The sequence below is a fragment of the Scyliorhinus canicula genome, chromosome 6, assembly GCF_902713615.1.
Source record: "Scyliorhinus canicula chromosome 6, sScyCan1.1, whole genome shotgun sequence".
Lineage (NCBI taxonomy): Eukaryota > Metazoa > Chordata > Chondrichthyes > Carcharhiniformes > Scyliorhinidae > Scyliorhinus > Scyliorhinus canicula.
Genome location: NC_052151.1, coordinates 52,115,968 through 52,138,822, shown reverse-complemented (window position 1 = coordinate 52,138,822; position 22,855 = coordinate 52,115,968). Strand labels below are relative to the sequence as shown.

Below are 22,855 nucleotides of genomic sequence, written 5' to 3'. Positions count from 1 at the left end.
ACAACCAACAACTTCATGAGCATTTTCGCCTATGCCAGCATGGTAGCACATTTGCTAGCATTGTGACTTCACAGCTCCAGGGTCCCAGGTTCGATCCCCGGCTTGGGTCACTGTCTGTGTGGAGTCTGCATGTTCTCCCCGTGTGTGCGTGGGTTTCCTCCGGGTGCTCCGGTTTCCTCTCACAGTCCAAATATGTGCAGGTTAGGTGTTGGCCATGATAGGTGGGGTTACTGGGTTACGGGGATAGGGTGGAGGTAGGGTGCTCTTCCCAAGGGCCGGTGCAGACTCGATGGGCCAAATGGCCTCCTTCTGCACTGTAGATACTGTGACACTATGATTACAGATTTTTACTTTAAACAAAAATTCAAATTCACAAACTTTCATGCTGGAAATTTAACTCATAATCTATGGATTATTAATCCAGGCCTCCCGGACGTATGCCCTGCCAGAGTAACAGTAGACTGGACACTATCAGATGGAAGAGGAGTTAGCCAAAGCAGACCTGGGGAAATACATTTAAGAAGGACCTTCAAGAGTGGCACACCACCTGGGCGGGTGAGAAAGAGATATCAACGGACTGGCAGCAGAGTCTTGCTGCCCATTATCTGATTTGGACTCCAGGAACTAAATCGAAGTCCGCTGGATTACTAGCCGAGAAATATAACCACTTCTCTACCATAGACCTCAACAGTGGTAGAGCCAAATGCAATGTGCATTCATCTAAAGCTGACCTCATGTGAAGGTGCCTCACTTCAAGGAGAGCATCAGTGTCTTTGAAACATCGTCCTGGCTCTTCCCAGAACATTGGCATTTGGGAGGTGAGAAACCAGGACCTGGCAGGGTAGTTGACTTTAAGCCATCCAGGTACAGTGTCTAGTCCTTTGAAGTTGATTCTGCAGGAGTTTTGCCTGAATGCTTGCGAATTCGGCTTCAAGAAGGACACTAATGTGTGTTGGACGGTCCTTCCATCCAATCCGGAGCAGCAAAAGTAATGCCCATGGAATTTCTCCAGCGCTCGTATGCCTCACTGATGCACAGTCTGGGTCTCACTCCAATACAGGAGTGTAGTGATGATAACTACTCTGTACACGAGGACTTCAGTTGACTTGCGGAGGTGTTTGTTGTCAAACACTCACGGTAGCAGTGGTTAGCACTGTTGCTTCACAGCACCAGGGTACCAGGTTCGATTCCCAGCTTCGGTCACTGTCTGTTCGGAGTCTGCACGTTCTACCCGTGTCTACTTGGGTTTCCTCCGGGTGCTCCGGTTTCTTCCCACAAGTCCCAAAAGACGTGCTTGTTAGGTGAATTGGACATTCTGAATTCTTCCTCAGTGTACCCGAGCAGGCGCCGGAATGTGGCGACAAGGGGATTTTCACAGTAACTTCAATGCAGTGTTAATGTCAGCCTACTTGTGATAATAATGAAGATTATTATTATTATTGTTATTGTTAATTCGTAGAAGGCAGAGCTGGCTCAGCTGATCCAATGATGTTTCAATGATGGCCTTTGAAAGAGGTGGCAGCCATGGGACGTGTTTAACATATTCCAGAGTCTTTCCTTCAACACATATGGGAAGTGCAATATTTGGCTGACCAGTTGTGGGCTGATGGGAGTTGTGCTTTGGCAACATTCAAGGACAGGCCAAGTTTCTTGCATGCAGAATTGAAGAAATCAGGAGTAGTTTGCAAACCAGACTAGTGGTGTTCCACAGGGATCGATGCTGGGACCTTTGCTGTTCATAGTATATATAAATGATATGGAGGAAAATGTAACTGGTCTGATTAGTAAGTTTGCGGATAGCGATGACGACTACCAGAGGATATAGCGGGATTTAGATTGCTTGGAGACTTTGGCGGAGTGATGGCAGATGGAGTTTAATCCGGACAAATGTGAGGTAGTGCATTTTGGAAGGTCTAATACAGTGAATGGTAGAACCCTCAAGAGTACTGACAGTCAGAGAGATCTAGGTGTACAGGTTCACAGGTCACTGAAAAGGCCAACACAGGCAGAGAAGGTAGTCAAGAAGGTATGCGGCATGCTTGCCTTCACTGGCCGGGGCATTGAGTATAAAAATTGGCAAGTCACATTGCAGCTTTAAAGAACCTTAGTTAGGCCGCATTTGGAGTGTAGTGTTCAATTCTGGTTGCCACACTACCAGAAGGATGTGGAGGTTTTAGAGAGGGTGCAGAAGAGATTTACCAGGATGTTGCCTGGTATGGAGGGCATTAGCTATAGGGGAGGTTGAATAAACTTGGTTTGTTCTCACTGGAACGACAGAGGTTGAGGGGCGACCTAATAGAGGTCTACAAAATTATGAGGGGCATAGACAGAGTGGATAGTCAGATACTTTTTCCCAGGGTAGAGGGGTCAATTACTAGGGGGCATAGGTTTAAGGTGCGAAGGGCAAGGTTTAGAGAAGATGTACGAGGCACATTTTTTAGACAGAGGGTAGTGGGTGCCTGGAACTCACTGCCAGAGGAGGTGATGGAAGCAGGGACGATAGTGACGTTTAAGGGGCATCTTGACAAATACCTGAATAGGATGGGAATAAAGGTATACGGACCCCGGAAGTGGAGAATATTTTAGTTTAGACGGGCAACATGGTCGGCGCGGGCTTGGAGGGCCGAAGGGCCTGTTCCTGTGCTGAACTTTTCTTTGTTCTTTGTTCAGATACAGAGTGGGGAACGACACTGCAGTCATCTGCAAACTATAGAACATGGTGGTCAGTTTAGTTATGGCATGGAGGTAACTGAAGTTAACAGATTTTCCATCTCGACAATATTTAATATTGACACTAAAGGGTAGCTGATCATTGATGAGGTGAATAGCCACTGTGAAGTACGGTGGTTATCACACAGCCTTATTTGCACCTGGTCTGAATTTTGAATGAGTCTGTTCAGATCTTCCATCATGAATCAACTGCAGGATTCTGATCGAGTTTGTTGGACATCCGAAACTTTGAAACACAATCCACAGAGCCTCGTAATTTCCTGCTTTGGTGAGCTCAACGAATGCAATAAAAAGGTTCATGGTGCAGTTCTCAACTCCCCCCACCGAGTTTGTCCAGTAAAAAATACCATGTCAAAGGTTACTCTGGAAGGTCTGGAGCCACATTGGGTCTCTGTACGAATATTCGCAGCCAACGAAAGTAGGCGATTTAGGAGAATGAAATGAAATGAAAATGAAAATCGCTTATTGTCACGAGTAGGCTTCAATGAAGTTACTGTGAAAAGCCCCTAGTCGCCACATTCCAGCGCCTGTCCGGGGAGGCTGGAACGGGAATTGAACCGTGCTGCTGGCCTGCTTGGTCTGCTTTAAAAGCCAGCGATTTAGCTGAGTGAGCTACTGCTATGGACAAGAGGAAAATAGCTCAATAGTTATCTACCTTTTTGAAGGTAATTCCAATTTTCCCATTCCTGAAGTCAGAGGAGAAAAGTACAAAGATAATGATAAAATAGTTATTGGGAAGATGGATGCAACTGCCAATGAAATAGAGTCTATGAAGATCCACAGTTTCCACACTCTCCAGTACATCCCTGCCAGCACTGAGCGAATGATTACAGATTTCAATGGCGAGAGTACACTGGAGTCTTTTGTCAAGTTCCTGATGAGTGGAGGAAAGGATGGGTGTGTTGTTGGTGAGGACCTCGACAATGCTGAAGATACTGAAGAGGATAAGGAAGGAAAGGATGTGGAGTCGGATGACGAAGAAGAAAGTGATAAAATGGATTGTAAAATGAAATTCGAGGATGGAGGGCATGGAGTCTTGGTGTGAGCAAAATATGCCAGCTTTGAAGACCTCATCTGGAATATCATCTGGGCCATATGCTTTGTTGTTCTATATATTCGTTTGATTGTATGTTGTAGTTCTCCAATCAATGGTGGTCTATATCTGTATTCTACAACAGGGTACTTGGCAATAGTCTGAAGGGTATCAGCTGTGACTGTGGATTCTCAGTTGAGGAGTTGGTGAAAATGTTCTTTCCAGCGTTAACAGGTGACATCATCATCCTTATGAAGGGGAAAACCACCTTATGATAGAAGGTGATTTTGTCCATTTGACGTTGGTCTGTAGATTACTGGTGAGATCTTTTGGCTGTTCACGCCGATGGAAACTTCCAGTCCTGCCAACAACACATCCCTGCCATGGATTTCCCAGCGGCGAGGGGTGGATTCACTGGGAAACCCCATTGACAGCGACGGGACCTGAAGATCCTGACGCCGGCAAATGTTGGGCCGTCACCTGCGGCCAAGAAACACACTGCAGGGCGGCCAGAGAATCTTGCCCCACACTTTAGGAAAGGCAAAGGACAGAGGAGATTGACGAGAATGATAGCAGGTGAAGGATGAATGAGTGAATTTAGTTAGGTAGAGAGGCTGGAGGAGCTAGGATTTTTCTCAGAGCAGAGGTTATGAGGAAATATGACAGAAGTGTTCAAAATCATGAAAAGTTTTGATAAAGTAAATAACAAGAGCCTGTTTGCCATGGCAGAGAGGCTGATAAACAAAGGGCAATGATTCAAGGTGTTTGGGAAAAATCAGGAGAATTATTATTTTCACACAGCAAGTTGTTGTGATTTGAATTGCATACCTTAAAGGATGGTGGAAGCAGATTCAACCGTAACATTCAAAAGAGAGTTGCAGAGATACTTGATGGGAACATGTTTACAGAGTATAGCCATGATGTGGAGATGCCGGCGTTGGACTGGGGTGAGCACAGTAAGAAGTCTTACAACACCAGGTTAAAGTCCAACAGGTTTGTTTCAAACACGAGCTTTCGGAGCACTGCTCCTTCTTCAGGTGAATGGAAAGGCTTGTTCCAGAAATGTTTATATAGACACAGTCAGAGATGCCCCGGAATGCGAGCACCTGCAGGCAATCAAATCATCAAAGATGCAGAGAGAGAGGTAACTCCAGGTTAAAGAGGTGTGAATTGTCCCAAGCCAGTTCAGTCGGTAGGCCTCTGCAAGTCCAGGCTTGTTGGTGGGGGCCGAATGTAATGCGACATGAATCCCAGATCCCGGTTGAGTCCGCATTCATGCGTGCGGAACTTAGCTATAAGTTTTTGCTCAGCAATTTTGCGTTGTCGCGTCTCCTGAAGGCCTCCTTGTAGAATGCTGACCCGGAGATCAGAGGCTGAATGTCCTTGACTGCTGAAGTGTTCCCCAACTGGAAGGGAACAGTCCTGCCTGTTGATAGTCGCACGATGTCCGTTTATTCGTTGTCGCAGTGTCTGCATGGTCTCGCCAATGTACCACGCTTTGGGACATCCTTTCCTGCAGCGTATGAGGTAGACTACATTGGTCGAGTCGCACGAGTATGCGCCGCGTACCTGGTGGGTGGTGTTTCCACGTGTAATGGTGGTGTCCATGTCGATGATCTGGCATGTCTTGCAGAGATTACCCTGGCAGGGTTTTGTGGTGTTGTGGTTGCTGTTCTGAAGGCTGGGTAATTTGCTGCAAACAATGGTTTGTTTGAGGTTGCGCGGTTGTTTGAAGGCCAGTAGTGGGGGTGTGGGGATGACCTTGGCAAGATGTCCATCCTCGCTGATGATGTGTTGGAGGCTGCGAAGAAGATGTCGTAGTTTCTCCGCCCCAGGAAAGTACTGGACGACGAAGGGTACTCTGTCAGTGGTGTCCCGTGTTTGTCTTCTGAGGAGGTCGGTGCGGTTTTTTGCTGTGGCGCGGTGGAACTGTCGATCAATGAGTCGAGCGCCATATCCCGTTCGTACGAGGGCATCTTTCAGCATCTGTAGGTGTCTGTTGCGCTCCTCCTTGTCTGAGCAGATCCTGTGTATACGGAGGGCTTGTCCATAGGGGATGGCTTCTTTAATGTGTTTCGGGTGAAAGCTGGAGAAGTGGAGCATCGTGAGATTATCTGTGGGCTTGCGGTAAAGCGAGGTGCTGAGGTGACCGTCCTTGATGGAGACGAGTGTGTCCAAGAATGGAACTGAATTTGGAGAATAGTCCATGGTGAGTTTGATGGTGGGATGGAACTTATTGATGTCATCGTGTAGTCGTTTCAGTGATGTCTCGCCGTGGGTCCAAAGGAAAAAAATGTCATCGATGTATCTGGTGTATAGCATCGGTTGAAAGTCCTGTGTGGTGAGGAAGTCCTGTTCAAACTTGTGCATGAAGATGTTGGCATATTGAGGTGCAAATTTGGTCCCCATGGCTGTTCCGTGCGTCTGGATGAAGAATTTGTTGTCGAAGGTGAAGACGTTGTGGTCTAGAATGAAACGGATGAGTTGCAGAATTGCGTCTGGAGATTGGCAGTTGTCGGTGTTGAGGACTGAGGCTGTTGCAGCAATGCCGTCGTCATGGGGGATGCTGGTGTAGAGTGCCGAGACATCCATTGTGACGAGGAATGTTCCTGGTTCAACTGGTCCATGGGTGCTGAGTTTCTGTAGGAAGTCCGTCGTGTCGCGACAGAAGCTGGGTGTACCTTGTACGATGGGTTTCAAGATGCCCTCGATGTGGCCAGAGAGGTTCTCACACAGGGTCCCATTGCCTGAAACGATAGGACGGCCTGGTGTGTTGGCCTTGTGTATTTTCGGGAGGCAGTAGAGATCTCCAATGCGGGGATTACGTGGGATGAGAGCACGTAGGGTGTTCTGAAGGTCTGGATCTAAGGTCTTGATCAGTCTGCTGAGTTGGCGGATGTGTTCCTTGGTTGGATCTGCGGGTAACTGCCTGTAGTGTTCCTGGTTGTCGAGTTGTCGGTATACTTCTTTGCAGTAGTCTGTTCTGTTCAGTATGACGGTGGCCCCTCCTTTGTCTGCTGGTTTGATGACGATGTTGCGGTTGGTCTTGAGAGTGTGGATGGCGTTGCGTTGTGCTTGGGTGACGTTTGAGGCTGCCTTGTGATTGCGAGTGATGAATCTGGCATTGACACGACTTCTGACGGCTTGAGCATACATGTCGAGTCTAGGGCAGCGGCCTTCCGGAGGGGTCCAATTTGACTCTTTCCTTTTCGGTTGCTGCACTGCAGATCTCGCGGTCTGCTGTTCCGGTTCATTGGTCGTGTCCCTGGGTTCGCTGTCGGCCTCTTGGGGTCTGTGGAAGAATTCCCGGAGCCTCATTCGCCTGATGAATTCCTCCGTATCTGCCGCGAGACTGATGGGGTCCATTTTGGTGGTGGTGCAGAAATTGAGCCCTCTGCTGAGGACTTCGATTTCGTCTGGTTGAAGGGTGTAGTCTGACAAGTTGACAATGGATTTCCCTGTATTGTTTTCGACTGTTGTACCGGGAGAAGCTTGATTGCTGCTGGTGGTGATGCCAAGTTTCTCAAGCTTCCTGTTCTTGGTGTGCATGTAGGTGGCATAGTATTGCTGTCTCATCTGTTTGGCGGTGTTCCGCAGCTGGTCTGCTGTGTCCTGAGCGCAAGTTGAGAATATGGCCTCTCTCTTGGCTGTCCACCTACATGCACACCAAGAACAGGAAGCTTGAGAAACTTGGCATCACCACCAGCAGCAATCAAGCTTCTCCCGGTACAACAGTCGAAAACAATACAGGGAAATCCATTGTCAACTTGTCAGACTACACCCTTCAACCAGACGAAATCGAAGTCCTCAGCAGAGGGCTCAATTTCTGCACCACCACCAAAATGGACCCCATCAGTCTCGCGGCAGATACGGAGGAATTCATCAGGCGAATGAGGCTCCGGGAATTCTTCCACAGACCCCAAGAGGCCGACAGCGAACCCAGGGACACGACCAATGAACCGGAACAGCAGACCGCGAGATCTGCAGTGCAGCAACCGAAAAGGAAAGAGTCAAATTGGACCCCTCCGGAAGGCCGCTGCCCTAGACTCGACATGTATGCTCAAGCCGTCAGAAGTCGTGTCAATGCCAGATTCATCACTCGCAATCACAAGGCAGCCTCAAACGTCACCCAAGCACAACGCAACGCCATCCACACTCTCAAGACCAACCGCAACATCGTCATCAAACCGGCAGACAAAGGAGGGGCCACCGTCATACTGAACAGAACAGACTACTGCAAAGAAGTATACCGACAACTCGACAACCAGGAACACTACAGGCAGTTACCCGCAGATCCAACCAAGGAACACATCCGCCAACTCAGCAGACTGATCAAGACCTTAGATCCAGACCTTCAGAACACCCTACGTGCTCTCATCCCACGTAATCCCCGCATTGGAGATCTCTACTGCCTCCCGAAAATACACAAGGCCAACACACCAGGCCGTCCTATCGTTTCAGGCAATGGGACCCTGTGTGAGAACCTCTCTGGCCACATCGAGGGCATCTTGAAACCCATCGTACAAGGTACACCCAGCTTCTGTCGCGACACGACGGACTTCCTACAGAAACTCAGCACCCATGGACCAGTTGAACCAGGAACATTCCTCGTCACAATGGATGTCTCGGCACTCTACACCAGCATCCCCCATGACGACGGCATTGCTGCAACAGCCTCAGTCCTCAACACCGACAACTGCCAATCTCCAGACGCAATTCTGCAACTCATCCGTTTCATTCTAGACCACAACGTCTTCACCTTCGACAACAAATTCTTCATCCAGACGCACGGAACAGCCATGGGGACCAAATTTGCACCTCAATATGCCAACATCTTCATGCACAAGTTTGAACAGGACTTCCTCACCACACAGGACTTTCAACCGATGCTATACACCAGATACATCGATGACATTTTTTTCCTTTGGACCCACGGCGAGACATCACTGAAACGACTACACGATGACATCAATAAGTTCCATCCCACCATCAAACTCACCATGGACTATTCTCCAAATTCAGTTCCATTCTTGGACACACTCGTCTCCATCAAGGACGGTCACCTCAGCACCTCGCTTTACCGCAAGCCCACAGATAATCTCACGATGCTCCACTTCTCCAGCTTTCACCCGAAACACATTAAAGAAGCCATCCCCTATGGACAAGCCCTCCGTATACACAGGATCTGCTCAGACAAGGAGGAGCGCAACAGACACCTACAGATGCTGAAAGATGCCCTCGTACGAACGGGATATGGCGCTCGACTCATTGATCGACAGTTCCACCGCGCCACAGCAAAAAACCGCACCGACCTCCTCAGAAGACAAACACGGGACACCACTGACAGAGTACCCTTCGTCGTCCAGTACTTTCCTGGGGCGGAGAAACTACGACATCTTCTTCGCAGCCTCCAACACATCATCAGCGAGGATGGACATCTTGCCAAGGTCATCCCCACACCCCCACTACTGGCCTTCAAACAACCGCGCAACCTCAAACAAACCATTGTTTGCAGCAAATTACCCAGCCTTCAGAACAGCAACCACAACACCACAAAACCCTGCCAGGGTAATCTCTGCAAGACATGCCAGATCATCGACATGGACACCACCATTACACGTGGAAACACCACCCACCAGGTACGCGGCGCATACTCGTGCGACTCGACCAATGTAGTCTACCTCATACGCTGCAGGAAAGGATGTCCCAAAGCGTGGTACATTGGCGAGACCATGCAGACACTGCGACAACGAATAAACGGACATCGTGCGACTATCAACAGGCAGGACTGTTCCCTTCCAGTTGGGGAACACTTCAGCAGTCAAGGACATTCAGCCTCTGATCTCCGGGTCAGCATTCTACAAGGAGGCCTTCAGGAGACGCGACAACGCAAAATTGCTGAGCAAAAACTTATAGCTAAGTTCCGCACGCATGAATGCGGACTCAACCGGGATCTGGGATTCATGTCGCATTACATTCGGCCCCCACCAACAAGCCTGGACTTGCAGAGGCCTACCGACTGAACTGGCTTGGGACAATTCACACCTCTTTAACCTGGAGTTACCTCTCTCTCTGCATCTTTGATGATTTGATTGCCTGCAGGTGCTCGCATTCCGGGGCATCTCTGACTGTGTCTATATAAACATTTCTGGAACAAGCCTTTCCATTCACCTGAAGAAGGAGCCGTGCTCCGAAAGCTCGTGTTTGAAACAAACCTGTTGGACTTTAACCTGGTGTTGTAAGACTTCTTACTGTACAGAGTATAGGGAATGAGAAGGGAAATCGGAGTAACTGACTAGCTCTCCCAAAGAGCCAAAAAGAGCCCTCCTGTGCTACATTTCCTTGTGATTCTATTACGGAATATTCCAAAATTTATTTGGCAGTGAAACACATGTTTGAAGTTTAATTACGGAGAGCTGGATGAAACCATCACTTCACAATCCTTGCTCTACTCTCTACTCATTCTTGACAAAATGCTCCAGGAGCTCGAGAGTCTTTGATTACATGAAGGATTAATGAGATTTACAAGAGGTGGTAAAAGGTTCTACAGATGAGTAGTTTGACAAAACAAAATAAGTGTTAATGGTGGTATAATTAGGACAGTGCAGTTGAAACCATTGTTCTGCAAAGGGACTAATGGAGAGTGTAGCAGCTGCACTATTATCCGAACATTCCAGACTGTGAGGCTGGCTGTTTGAATCCTTGCATTTTGAGCAAGATTGGTGGATGCTGCATCTTCTTTGAAATGTACATGTTTTAATTAGTATAGGTTATTTAAGGTAACAAAATCCACAAAGCAAAAACATTCTGCGTTTCTGAACTGGTTCATTAATGTCCATCAGGGAAGCAAATCTGCCATCCTTACCAGGCTGACCTGTACAGGACACTAGTAACGTGACAAACTCTTCATTGCCCAGTCAAGTACCCTAGCAAACCAGTAGAAAGAAACAAGTCCAACACCATCTTGTCAGGGCAACTAGGGATGGGCAATAAATGGCGTCAATGTCAGTAATGCCCACATCCTGAGAATGAATCCAAAAACGCACAGTGTGAGTGCAAACATGAAAATACTCAACTGAAAGGCTGTGCTCTTATAGAAAGCAGGAGCTGTGCAACTTGAACTTGTACAATCTCTTTTCTTTGGAATTGTATACCCCAGGGGGTTGGTGATGCTTCTTCTTTTATTCTATTCAAGGCTGAGATCGATAGATTCTTGATCAGGGGATATGGGGGAGCACGTACAAAAGTAGAATTCATAGAATCATAGAATTTACAGTGTAGATGAAGACCATTTGGCCCATCGAGTCTGCACTGGCCCTTGGAAAGAGCACCCTACCTAAGCCCACACCTCCACTCTAACCCCGTAACCTAGTAACCCCACCCAACGGTTTTGGACACTAAGGCCAATTTAGCACGGCCAAACCACCTAACCTGCACATCTTTGGACTGTGGGAGGAAACCGGAGCACCCGGAGGAAGCCCATGTAGACACAGGGAGAACGTGCAGACTCCGCACAGACTGTGACCCAAGCCAGGGATCGAACCTGGGACTCTGGAGCTGTGAAGCAATAGGGCTAACCTCTGTTCTACCATGCTGCCCGCACGGCAAAGCTGAGATTGAAAAACTTATTGAATGGCATAGAAGGTTCAAGGGGTCGAATGGTACCTCCTGCTCCTTTTCTTATGTATTTACAATCATTATTCTTAAAAGTTGAGACTTAATAGTCAACCAATCTTTCCCAAATGTGCAAAGTTATCAACTACACATGTGCATTAAATTCCCAGGATGCTTCGGTCTGAGTATGTGCAGTGCAAAGTATTTCTAAGGGTTCTTCGGTGTGATTCTACCAGTGCGAGTATCTTCTTCATGCAATAAAAGGATTTCAGAATGTGTTGGCTCTTCTTAATGACTTGACAACCAGTTTTTGGAATGAATTTGAATTTTGAAAGATTGTTTGGATTCAGGTTATGATTTCAACTAGATTGAAGTGCTGAATATTTAATTCTGGGAAAGTTCAATCCGGAGTACAAAATTATACTTCCAATCTTTAGACTGAGAATCCATAAACAATTCTTCATTAACAATATAACTTTATGGTGGTGGTCGTGCTATGTTAACCATTCACTCAGGGAATACAAGTTGCTATGTGTGTTGTAGTCTGGAGCTCTGGATATTCATGGTATAGTCTTCAAGCTCGTTCCAACACAGTCGACCAAGAATCTCTCCCAATCTTACACCCTGCCCTGCTTCAGTCTGAGTATGTGCAGTGCGGAGTATTTCTAAGGGTTCTTCAGTGTGATTCGACCAGTGTGAGTATCTTCTTCATGCAATAACAGGATTTCAGAATCAGGCTCAGAAGCAGGGACGCTAACCACTGTGTCACAACACCTCCAATTTTCATTGTACAAACATTGTACAAACATTGAATTACCTTTGTTCACATAGAATCATAGAATTCCTACAGTGCAGAAGTAGGCCATTTGGCCCATCAAGTCTGCACCGATCCTCCGAAAAAACACTCTGCCACGGCCCACTCCACCGCCTTATCGCCATAGCCCCACCTAACCTTTTGGACACCGAGGGGCAATTTGTCATGGCCAGTCCACCTAAACTGCACATCTTTGGACTGTGGGAGGAAACCGAAGCATCTGGGGAAAACCCACACAGACATGAGAAAACATGAAAATTCCACACATAGAGTCACCCAAGGTCTTGAATATGGGTCCCTGGCGCTTAGAGGCAACAGTGCTAACCACTGTGTCACCCATTTCTAATTATTCAAAAGAATCAAAATTCTCTAACGGTTTGCAATCTTGGCATCCTATTCAACCGCAAGATGGACATCTGGCCCCAATACATTCACCTTTTGTTTCCGTAGTATTGACAGCCATCTCCCATCTCAGCCCATTTGTCTTGAAATCCTCATTTATCACTCATCACCTCCAGACTAAATTATGTTAATGCTTTATCTTCAACCCTGCGCCTTGAATGAACTTCAGTTCATCCATGATTCAGCTTTCTACATCCTATGCTGCTCCAAATTCTGTTAATTTATCTGCCCTATTCTCTCAGACCCCAATGCTTCTAATATAAACTTTAATCCAAGTGTTGACATGCCTTCATGGCCTTATCCCTCCCCATCTCAAACTACCTCGGCTGACTTGCTGTTCTTTTGACTTGGGCCTTTAGTATATGCAACCAGAGGGGCAGCGTAGTGGCACAGTGGTTAGCATTGCTGCTTCACTGTGCTGACATCCCAGTTCGATCCTGGCTCTGGGTCACTGTCCGTGTGAAGTTTGCAAATTTTCCCCATGTCTGTGTGGCTTTCACCCCCACAACCCAAAGATGTGCAGGTCAGGTGGATTGGCCACGCAAATTGCCTCTTAATTGGAAAAAAATGAATTGTGTATTCCAAATTTATTAAAAAGAAAGAAAAAAGTATATCCAACCAGCATCCATCCCGTCCCCCAATTACTCTTCATTACATCCACTGTTAAATATGCAATCAACTGCCTGGACCTAGGTTCTAGAATTCTCTCCTTAAACTCTTCAGCTTCCCCACTGCCCCCTGTTCCTTTGGGGCCTACCTTAAAAAACACTTATTTATTCCATCCAAACATTTTCGTTTGAAATGCATTATGTTTCTCATTTCTGTGATTTTGTTTCGCATCTGTATTTTACAAATAACTTTATAAATAATTCATTCTTCGTAAATGCAACTGAAAGGCATCAAATTCAAATTTATCCTCACCTCAGGGAGGAAGGGATGTCATTAGCAGCAAATAACTGGACATCTTATGACAGCATAAAGCCACCACTAGTGGCATAACTCAAGTGACTCAGTCCTCAAGTGCTTCAGCGTAACACTGAGACACAAATGTCTGGGTATTAGAGTATCTGCATTTAAGGTCACAAGTGGATTAGAAAATCATGTTTTTATTTTTTTAAACTAGAGTTTTCAAAGATGATTGTCACAGCCAAACAATCATAAAAATGAAAGTTTTGATTTGAACTTTTAATCTGAACAAGGGAATATTTACCCTTTTCTTTCCCAGGTATCACTTCACGGCTGGGAATGAAGTAGCTTCCTCACAGGAGAGAAACGGGGGGGGGGGGGGGGGGGGGGGGGGGGGGGGGGTGGGGGGGGAGGGGGGGGGGGTTTGCTAGTGCTGTTGGGGAGGGTTTAAACTAATGTGGCAGGGGGATGGGAACTGATGCAGGAAGTCGGAGGGTAGTAAAACAGGGCCAGAAACAAAAAGCAGTAAGGGGGAAAGTGTAAGGCAGAGAAGCCATCGTCAAAAATCAAAAATGGCCACAGTACAGGGTACAGTGACTGAGGAGAGTGCGAAAAGGGAGGTGGCCAATGCAGGATTGAGCGTGTTTTACCTAAATGCGCGCAGTATACGCAACTAGGTAAATAAGCTTGTTGCGCACATTGAAATTGGCAGGTACGATGTTGTGGGCATCACAGAGATATGGCTGCAAGGGTATTAGGGCTGGGATCTAAATATCCAAGGATAAATGTCCTATCGAAAGGATAGGCAGATGGGTAAAGGGTTGCATTGTTAATAAGGAATGAAGTTGAATCAATAGCAAGGAGTGATGTAGGATCAGAAGGCATAGAATCTCTGTGGGTAGAGTTGAGGAATCGCAAAAGTAAAAAGATCCTGATGGGAGTTATGTACAGGCCCCCTAGCAGTACTCAGGATGTGGGACAGAAAATAAATCAGGAGATAGAAAAGGCATGTAAAAAAGGCAATATTACAATAATCATGGGGGACTTCAATATGCATGTGGACTTCCCAAGAAAAGGAATTTGTGGAATGTCTAAGAGATGTTTTTTTCGAGCAGATCATGACAGAGCCTACTAGGGAACAGGCAATTCTGGATTAGGTGATGTGTAATGAGGCAGACTTGATTAGGGAACTTAAGGTGAAGGAACCCTTGGGGAGCAGTGACCACAATATGATAGAATTTATCCTGCAGTTTGAGAGGGAGAAGCTGCAATCAGATGTAATGGTACTGCAATTAAATCAGGGTAACTACAAAGACATGAGGGGGGAGCTGGCCAGAGTTGATTGGAAAAGGAGCATAGCAGGGAAGACAGTGGAACAGCAATGGCAGGAGTTTTTGGGGGTTATTAGGGAGGCGCAACAGAAATTCACCCCAAGGAGGAGGAAACATGCTAAGGCGAGGACAAGGCATCCATAGCTGATGAGGGATGTCAAGGACAGCATAAAAGCTAAAGAAAAAGCATACAAAGTGGTGAGGATTAGTGAGAAACTAGAGGATTGGGAAGCCTTTACAAGCGAGCAGAGGACAACTATAATAATAATCGCTTATGTCACAAGTAGGCTTCAATGAAGTTACTGTGAAAAGCCCCAGTCGCCACATTCCGATGCCTGTTCGGAGAGGCTGGTACGGGAATTGAACCCGCGCTGCTGGCCTTGTTCTGCATTATAGGCCAGCTGTTTAGCCCACTGTGCTAAATTAGCCCCTAACTAAAAAAGCAATAAGGGGGGAGAAGATGAAGTATGAGTGCAAGCTAGCTAGTAATATACAGGAAGATAGGAAGAGTTTCTTTCAATATATAAAAGGCAAGAGAGAGATAAAAATAGACATTGGACTACTGGAAAATGTGGCTGGAGAAGTAACAACAGGAAACAAAGAAAAGGCAGATGAACTGAAATAGTTGTTTTGCATCAGTCTTCACGGTGGAAGACATCAGTGGGATGCCTGAGCTCCCGGAGAACCAGGGGGCAGAGGTGAGTACAGTGACCATTACTAAGGAGAAGGTTCTGGGGAAACTGAAAAGAATGAAGATGGATAAGTCTCCTGGACCACATGGACTACACCCCAGGGTCCTAAAAGAGATAGCTGAGTAAATTGTGGAGGCATTGGTGATGATCTTTCAGGAATCCCTGAAAGCAGGAAGGGTCCCAGAGAACTGGAAAGTGGCTAATGTAACACAACTGTTTAAAGAAGGGAGGCAGAAGGCGGGAAATTATTGGCTGGTTAGCCTGACTTTGGTCATTGGTAAGGTTTTAGAGTCTGTTATTAAAGATGAGATCGCAAAGTACTTGGAAGTGTATGGTAAAATAAGACTGAGTCAGCACGGCTTTGTCAAAGGGAGGTCGCGTCTGAAAAATCCGTTAAGAGTTCTTTGAGGAGGTAACAAGAAAGTTTGACAAAGACGTGATTTATTTAGATTTCCAGAAGGCCTTTGACAAGGTGCCGCGTAGGAGACTGTTAAATAAGTTAAAAGCCCGTGGTGTTAAGAGTAAGGCATGGATAGAGGATTGACTGACTGACAGAAGGCAGAAAGTGGGGACAAAGGGGTCTTTTTCAGGATGACAGCCGGTGACTAGTGGTGTGCCTCAGGGGTCTGTGCTGGGACCACAACTTTTCACAATATACATTAATGTATGAAGAAGAAACTGAAGGCACTGTTGCTAAGGTTGCAAATGATGCAAAGATCTGTAGAGGGACAGGTAGTATTGAGGAAGCAAAGAACATAGAACAAAGGGGCTGCAGAAGGATTTGGACAAGCTAGGAGAGTGGGCAATGAAATAGCAAATGAAATATAATGTGAAAAAGTGTGAGGTTATGCATAGGGGCTGTTTAGCACACAGCTAAATCGCTGGCTTTGAAAGCAGACCAAGCAGGCCAGCAGCACGGTTCGATTCCCGTAACAGCCTCCCCGAACAGGCGCCGGAATGTGGCGACTAGGGGCTTTTCACAGTAACTTCATTGAAGCCTACTCGTGACAATAAGCGATTTTCATTTCATAAAAATGAGATCGTGAAGCATTTGGAAGTTCATGACAGACAAATCTGTTAGAGTTCTTTGAGGAGGTAACAAGCAAGTTAGACAAAGGAGGACTTCCGATGGCGGTGATGTCCGAGTGAGCCTCACATTCGGCGGGCTCTCACTCCGGAGGGCGTTATTGGCTGATTCCCCTACTCATGACAATAAGCGATTTTCATTTCATTTCATTTTGGAAAAAGGAATTTAGGCATAGACTATTTTCCAAATGGGGAAATGCTTAGGAAATCAGAAGCACAAAGGGACTTGGGAGTCCTTGTTCACAATTCTTTTAAGGTTAATGTGCAGGTTCAGTCGGCAGTTAAGAAGGCAAATACAATGTTAACATTCATGTCAAGAGGGCTAGAATACAAGATCAGGGATGTACTTCTGAGGCTGTATAAGGTTCTGGCCAGACCCCATTTGGAGTATTGTGAGCAGTTTTGGGCCCTGTATCGAAGGAAGGATGTGCTGGCCTTGGAAAGGGTCCAGAAGAGTGATCCCTGGAATGAAGTACTTGTCGTATGAGGAACGGTTGAGGACTCTGGGTCTGTACTCACTGGAGTTTAGAAGGATGAGGGGGGATCTTATTGAAACTTACAGGATACTGCGTGGCCTGGATAGAGCAGACGTGGAGAAGATGTTTCCACTTGTAGGTAAAAGTGGAACCAGAGGGCACAATCTCAGACTAAAGGGACGATCCTTTAAAATAGAGATGAGGAGAAATGTCTTCAGCCAGAGGGTGGTGAATCTGTGGAACGTTTTGCCGCAGAAGGCTATGGAGGCCAAATCGCTGAGTGGCTTTAAGAAAGAGATAGATAGGCTCTTGATTAATAAGGGGATCAGGAGTTATGGGGAGAAGGCAGGAGAATGGGGATGGGAAAATATCAGCCATGATTGAATGGCGGTGCAGACTCAATGGGCCGATTGGCCTAATTCTGCTCCTATGTCTTATGGTCTTATTAATAGTAGAAAGTACGGTTTTCTAGGTACCAGGAGTTCATACAAATCCTTTTGGCAATTAAGGAATTAACAACAGTTGACGACAGACCGCCGGATGGAACCAAAACTGAATGACTAGAACTATGATTTTCCATGAGAAACCTTTTAAATTATAGACCTGCGTTTTAAGTCTATTTAAGCCTCAAACCACAAGAGAACTCACATCTTGTGGGCAGAGCATTCATTGGGGGATATTGCCATAATTCTTTGATGGTTTCTGCCATCAAGATAACCGTATTTAACTATCCTCTGGCCTATTAACACACGTTCACTTACATTGCAAAACAGTCAGGCCTCACCATCAAGGATAATTTAGGTACTTTCTGGGCAGGGGCAATGGCAGAGTACCTATTTGAGACAGATATCTTGCATTTGCACAGACTAACTGTACAATTAGTAGTTTGAGCTGGACTCTGGTACAAACAATAATAGCTACTTCATTAATCAAACTTTATCTCTCCTGAAGTCATCAAAATGTAGCACAGATACTGATTTTGTCACATTGTTGTTAGATTGTTAAGGAATAAAAATGTTTATGTGCGTTTTAAAATGTATAAATTTGAGGTTATGGATTTTTGTAATGAAACATGTAAGTCTTGTGGAGAGGAGTGTGAAACACTGGACGAATTCACCGCTGTTACATGAAAGCTCCTTCCACATCTGTAACCATCTTGATACCAATTTGATTATTCCTGCATAGAAACATAGAAAATAGGAGCAGGAGGAGGACATTCAGCCCTTCAAACCTGCTCCGCCATTCATTAGGATCATGGCTTATCATCCACTCGATAGCCTAATCTCGCCTTCCCCACATATCCTTGGATCCCCTTCACCCAGAGTGCTATATCTAACTACTTCCTGAAAACATTCAATGTTCTGGCCTCAACTACTTCCTGCGGTAAGGAATTCCACAGGCTCACCACTCTGGGTGAAGAAATTTCTCCTCATCTCTGTCCTAAATGTCCCGTATCCTCAGACTGTGACCCCTGGTTTTGGACACCCCTGCCATCAGGAACATCCTTCTTGCACCTACCCTGTCTAGTCCTGTTAGAATTTCATAGGTTTCTATGAGATCCCCTCTCATTGATCTCCATGTCAGTATTATGGGGCTACACGGTGGCACAGTGGTTAGCACTGCTGCCTCACAGTGACAGGGTTCAACTCTGGCCTCGGATGACTGTGTGGTGTTTGCACTTTCTCCCATGTCTGCGTGGGATTTCTCCGAGTGCTTCAGTTTCCTGCCACAGTCCAAAGATGCGCAGATTAGGTGGATTGGCCATGATAAATTTCCCCCAACCAAAAGGTAAGGTGGGGTTACTGGGATAGGGTTGGGGTGTGGGACTAGGTCGGGTACTCTTTCCAAGGGTTTGTGCAGACTTGCTGGGTCGAATGACCTCCTTCGGCAGCATAGAGATTTTATAAGGCTCTCGCCCACCTACAATTAGGGGTGGGCCACTCAAATTCACTGGATGCATGATCACTGGTTGTCAACCCAGAATTTAGAGTTGGAGTTCCAGTCTGCATTCAGTCGGAGTGTCTGGATGCAGTCCGACTCTGCACCGTCTGACTCAGTCACTGTGATAGAAGGGTTCCCAACCCTTGGAATCGCGGGCTCGGAGGCAACAATGACGACGGTGTAGTGGAAACTCTGGCAGGACAGTCCTGGGATTGGTGCCGTGGCTCTATTACGGGCAGCACAGTGGCACATGTGGGTAGCACTGTGGCTTCACAGCGCCAGAGTCCTAGGTTCGATTCCCCGCTGGGTCACAGTCTGTGCGGAGTCTGCACGTTCTCCCCGTGTTTGCGTGGGCTTCCTCCGGGTGCTCTGGTTTCCTCCCACAGTCCAAAGACGTGCAAGGTGAATTGGCCATGATAAATTGCCCTTAGTGTCCAAAATGTTTAGGAGGGGTTAGTGGGTTATGGGGATAGGGTGGAAGTGAGGGTTTAAGTGGGTCGGTGCAGACGTGATGGGCCGAATGGCCTCCTTCTGCACTGTTTGTTCTATATAGCTATGTATGTACATGTATTACATGCAGCGGTACAATTCTTAGCTCCAAGTCCCCATTAGACTTCAAAGCTATTGTGGACAAAAATAATATTGCGGACAACAGATGACTGACAAAAAAAATGTAACTCATGTTCGTTTTCTGTCCCAAGATTTGAGCAATGAATCTGAAATAATCTTGACAAATTCACCTGATCAAATAGTTCTGTTCCATCAGCTCCTGCGCCTCTCATAAGCTCTTCCTCTCCTCCAGGGTGATATTCCAAATACGGTGTCACATTGTAAACCATGCCTACAAAGGCAAATATGGTGAATTATTAAGAGTTAGGCACATTGGCATGCATTACTCTGTTGGCAATGGCCCTCTGCAAAACAATATTTACAATCAAGTTATTACGAATTGATTCTAGTCAGCAACAGGTCAAAGAAAGCAGATACGATACAACCTACTCATGTGCCAAATATTTGCTAAAGCTGATCACCAGGCCTTTAAAGGAAGCATTCAACTTTGCAGAGTTTCTCTCAAGAAAGGGAACAAAAACTGGGAATGCTGAGGAAGTTCGGCCAGTTCTCAGGATACAAATTAAATACGGCCAAGAGTGAAATGTTTGTGGTCCAGGCAAGGGGCCAGGAGAACAGATTGAGAGGGCTACCGTTTAGGCTGGTTGAGGAAAATTTCCGGTATTTGGGAATCCAGGTGGCACGAGACTGGGGCAGGCAGCACAAGTTAAATTTGGCCAGGGTGGTGGAGCAAATGGAGGATGGGCTGTGGGCAGAGGCCCTGAGTAGCGTAAATTCGACCGCGACATGTGCTAGGCTCGGGCTGATTCAATTTAAGGTCGTTCACCGGGCCCATATGACGGTGGCTCGGATGAGCAAATTCTTTGGGATAGAGGACAAATGCGCTAGGTACGCAGGAGGACCAGCGAACTACGTTCACATGTTTTGGGCATGCCCTAAGCTGAGGGGGTACTGGGAGGGATTTGTGGGAATTATGTCCCAGGTGCTAAAAACAAGGGTGGTGATGAGTCCAGGGGTGGCAATTTTTGGGGTTTCGGAAGACCCGGGAGTCCAGGGGGAGAAAGAGGCCGATGTTTTGGCCTTTGCCTCCCCGATAGCCCGGCGACGAATACTATTGGCGTGGAGGGACTCAAAGCCCCCGAAGACTGAGTTGTGGCTTACGGACATGTCGAGTTTCCTGGGTATGGAAAAAATTAAGTTCGCCTTGAGAGGATCTGTACAGGGGTTCGCCCGGAGGTGGCAACCATTTATTGACTTCTTTGCGGGAGAGTGAGCGTCAGCAGGGGGTGGGGGGGAGGGGTAGAGTAGAGTAGGAGGGAAAATATGGTGGGTAGTACCGGTGGGAGAGGAGTGGGCTTGTGCAGTATGTTACGATTGAAGTATTGAAAGTACATGGATGTTTGTACATTTTTGCCTTTTTTGCTTTCTTTCTGTTGATGTCTGTAACTGTTTACAAAGCCAAAAACGACCTCGATAAAATTGTTTATTTAAAAAAAAAGAAAGGGAACAAAACATGTTGAGCTGTTGGAGAATTTGCAGGTCACTTGACTACTGTATGCTCCTTTGCTGTTTGCTATGCAATTGGACCTGTGTTGTAGTTCAACAGGTTGAGACTTCAGATTTAGGTATGCCTGGTGCTGCTCCCAGCATACACTCCTATACTCTTCATTGAACCAGGGTTGATTCCCTGATGGAGATAAGTCGGGCCATGAGGTTACAGATTGTGACCGAATACAATTCTGCTGCAATGACCCACAGTGCCTCATGTGCGGTTCAAATCACCCTATTCTCCTGCTCTTTTCCCAGAGCTCTGCCAATTTGTCTTTTCAATTATATATCCAATTCTCCTTTGAATGAATTTGCTTCCACAATCCTTTCAGGTAATGCAATCCAGGTCATAAGAACCTTCTCGGGGCAGAATCAGATATCCTTCTTGTGGTAGGCAGCACGACTGTGTGGGGTTGCTTGTGGGCACCCAGCAGTGTCAGTGCCTAATCAAGGTACCCATTATCTCATCAAGGGTCTGCTGAGAGCCACCCCTGTGCTTGCTGCTGACAACCTCCCCACCTCCAGCCTGGGACCCAGCCACGATCCTCGGTCTCAGGTGGTTGTCATCCCGGTTGCAGCCATTGCCCCCCCGCCCCAGTGGCGCTGATGTTCAACAGAACCACTGGACTCCACATTGGTTGACAGCTCTTGGTGGCAGGACTTCTGCTCCTTGGGTCCTTGATCCCAGGGGATGGGCTGCTGCTGGCCTGTCAATACCTGAACGGAACAAGAAGCAGCGTGCCTTCCTGACAAGATGCAACACAGAGATCTTGATGGCCGAGACTTCCATCGCCTCCACAAGAATCCCTTCTTTGTCTTGTTTTTTTTTTGATCAAGCCATTGTATGCTACCCTGCTGCACATTTATACTCGTGTACATCAATGTGTTCAACGGGATAATTGTGAAACAAATATTTAAAGTAACAGTTCAATATTACAAGATGGCCAGAATTATAGTTCAAGGAATATATTTCCTGAAATTAAAAATTATGAGTCATGCTTCACTCAAGCTGCATTTATGGAGCAAATTTAAATGGAATAAACATCCCAAGGGGTTTCATAGGAATGCATTCAGACAAAACATGACACTCATCAGACTGTTTGTCGTCAGCTATTTAAAATAAAACTTCAGCTTTCACAAATTTGGATTTACAACATAAAGGAATTGAGAAAACGAAAGCAATTCTGATTGTGTGAGGTACGTGTTGCTTGGAATCAGCAAGAATGCTCCAAAAGGCAGGAGACTATGAACAGGACTCAACTATTACTGGAACTGATCACAGCAACAGGTTGCTTAGGCACATTGCATTTTTCAACTTCAAACAAATAAAAATTAACCACTGGAACAAAACACTCAGAAGTATCAGCTTGTGCATCAACTTGTTTTCACTCTAACACTACACCTTCAGCTTTCTCCCCTATTAACAGCTTCCAAGAAACAGATCTACAACTTGGAAATAATGTTACCACTCATAGGGTGTCATTTGGCAAACATGCCAGATCCTGCTTACATCCACTTTCATTTCAAAGTGTTTTTTTCTCTTTGCAAACATTTTCCTCACAAATAAAAGGTAAAAGTAAGGTAAAGTCGCCATAGTCCCTGTTGACCAGAGGCTGCTTTCCCCTTTGAAGGGGAGAGAGCTGACTGGAGGTGGTTTAACCTGAGGATCACCACATCTCAGGCCAGGGGAAAGGTTGAGAAGGGCTTTCATG

At 46.4% G+C, this 22,855-nt stretch overlaps 1 protein-coding gene across 5 annotated transcripts in view; it reads right to left on the bottom strand.

Annotated features, from left to right (window-relative positions):
• Nucleotides 1–22,855, bottom strand: part of LOC119967141 (cytochrome b5 reductase 4) — a 251,919-nt gene that overhangs the window by 217,097 nt on the left and 11,967 nt on the right. For all 5 annotated transcript variants that reach the window (XM_038799281.1, XM_038799278.1, XM_038799280.1 and 2 more), the window contains exon 3: nucleotides 19,766–19,866. In XM_038799281.1, coding sequence (XP_038655209.1) covers nucleotides 19,766–19,866 — 101 coding nt within the window. The remainder of the gene's footprint in view (nucleotides 1–19,765; nucleotides 19,867–22,855) is intronic.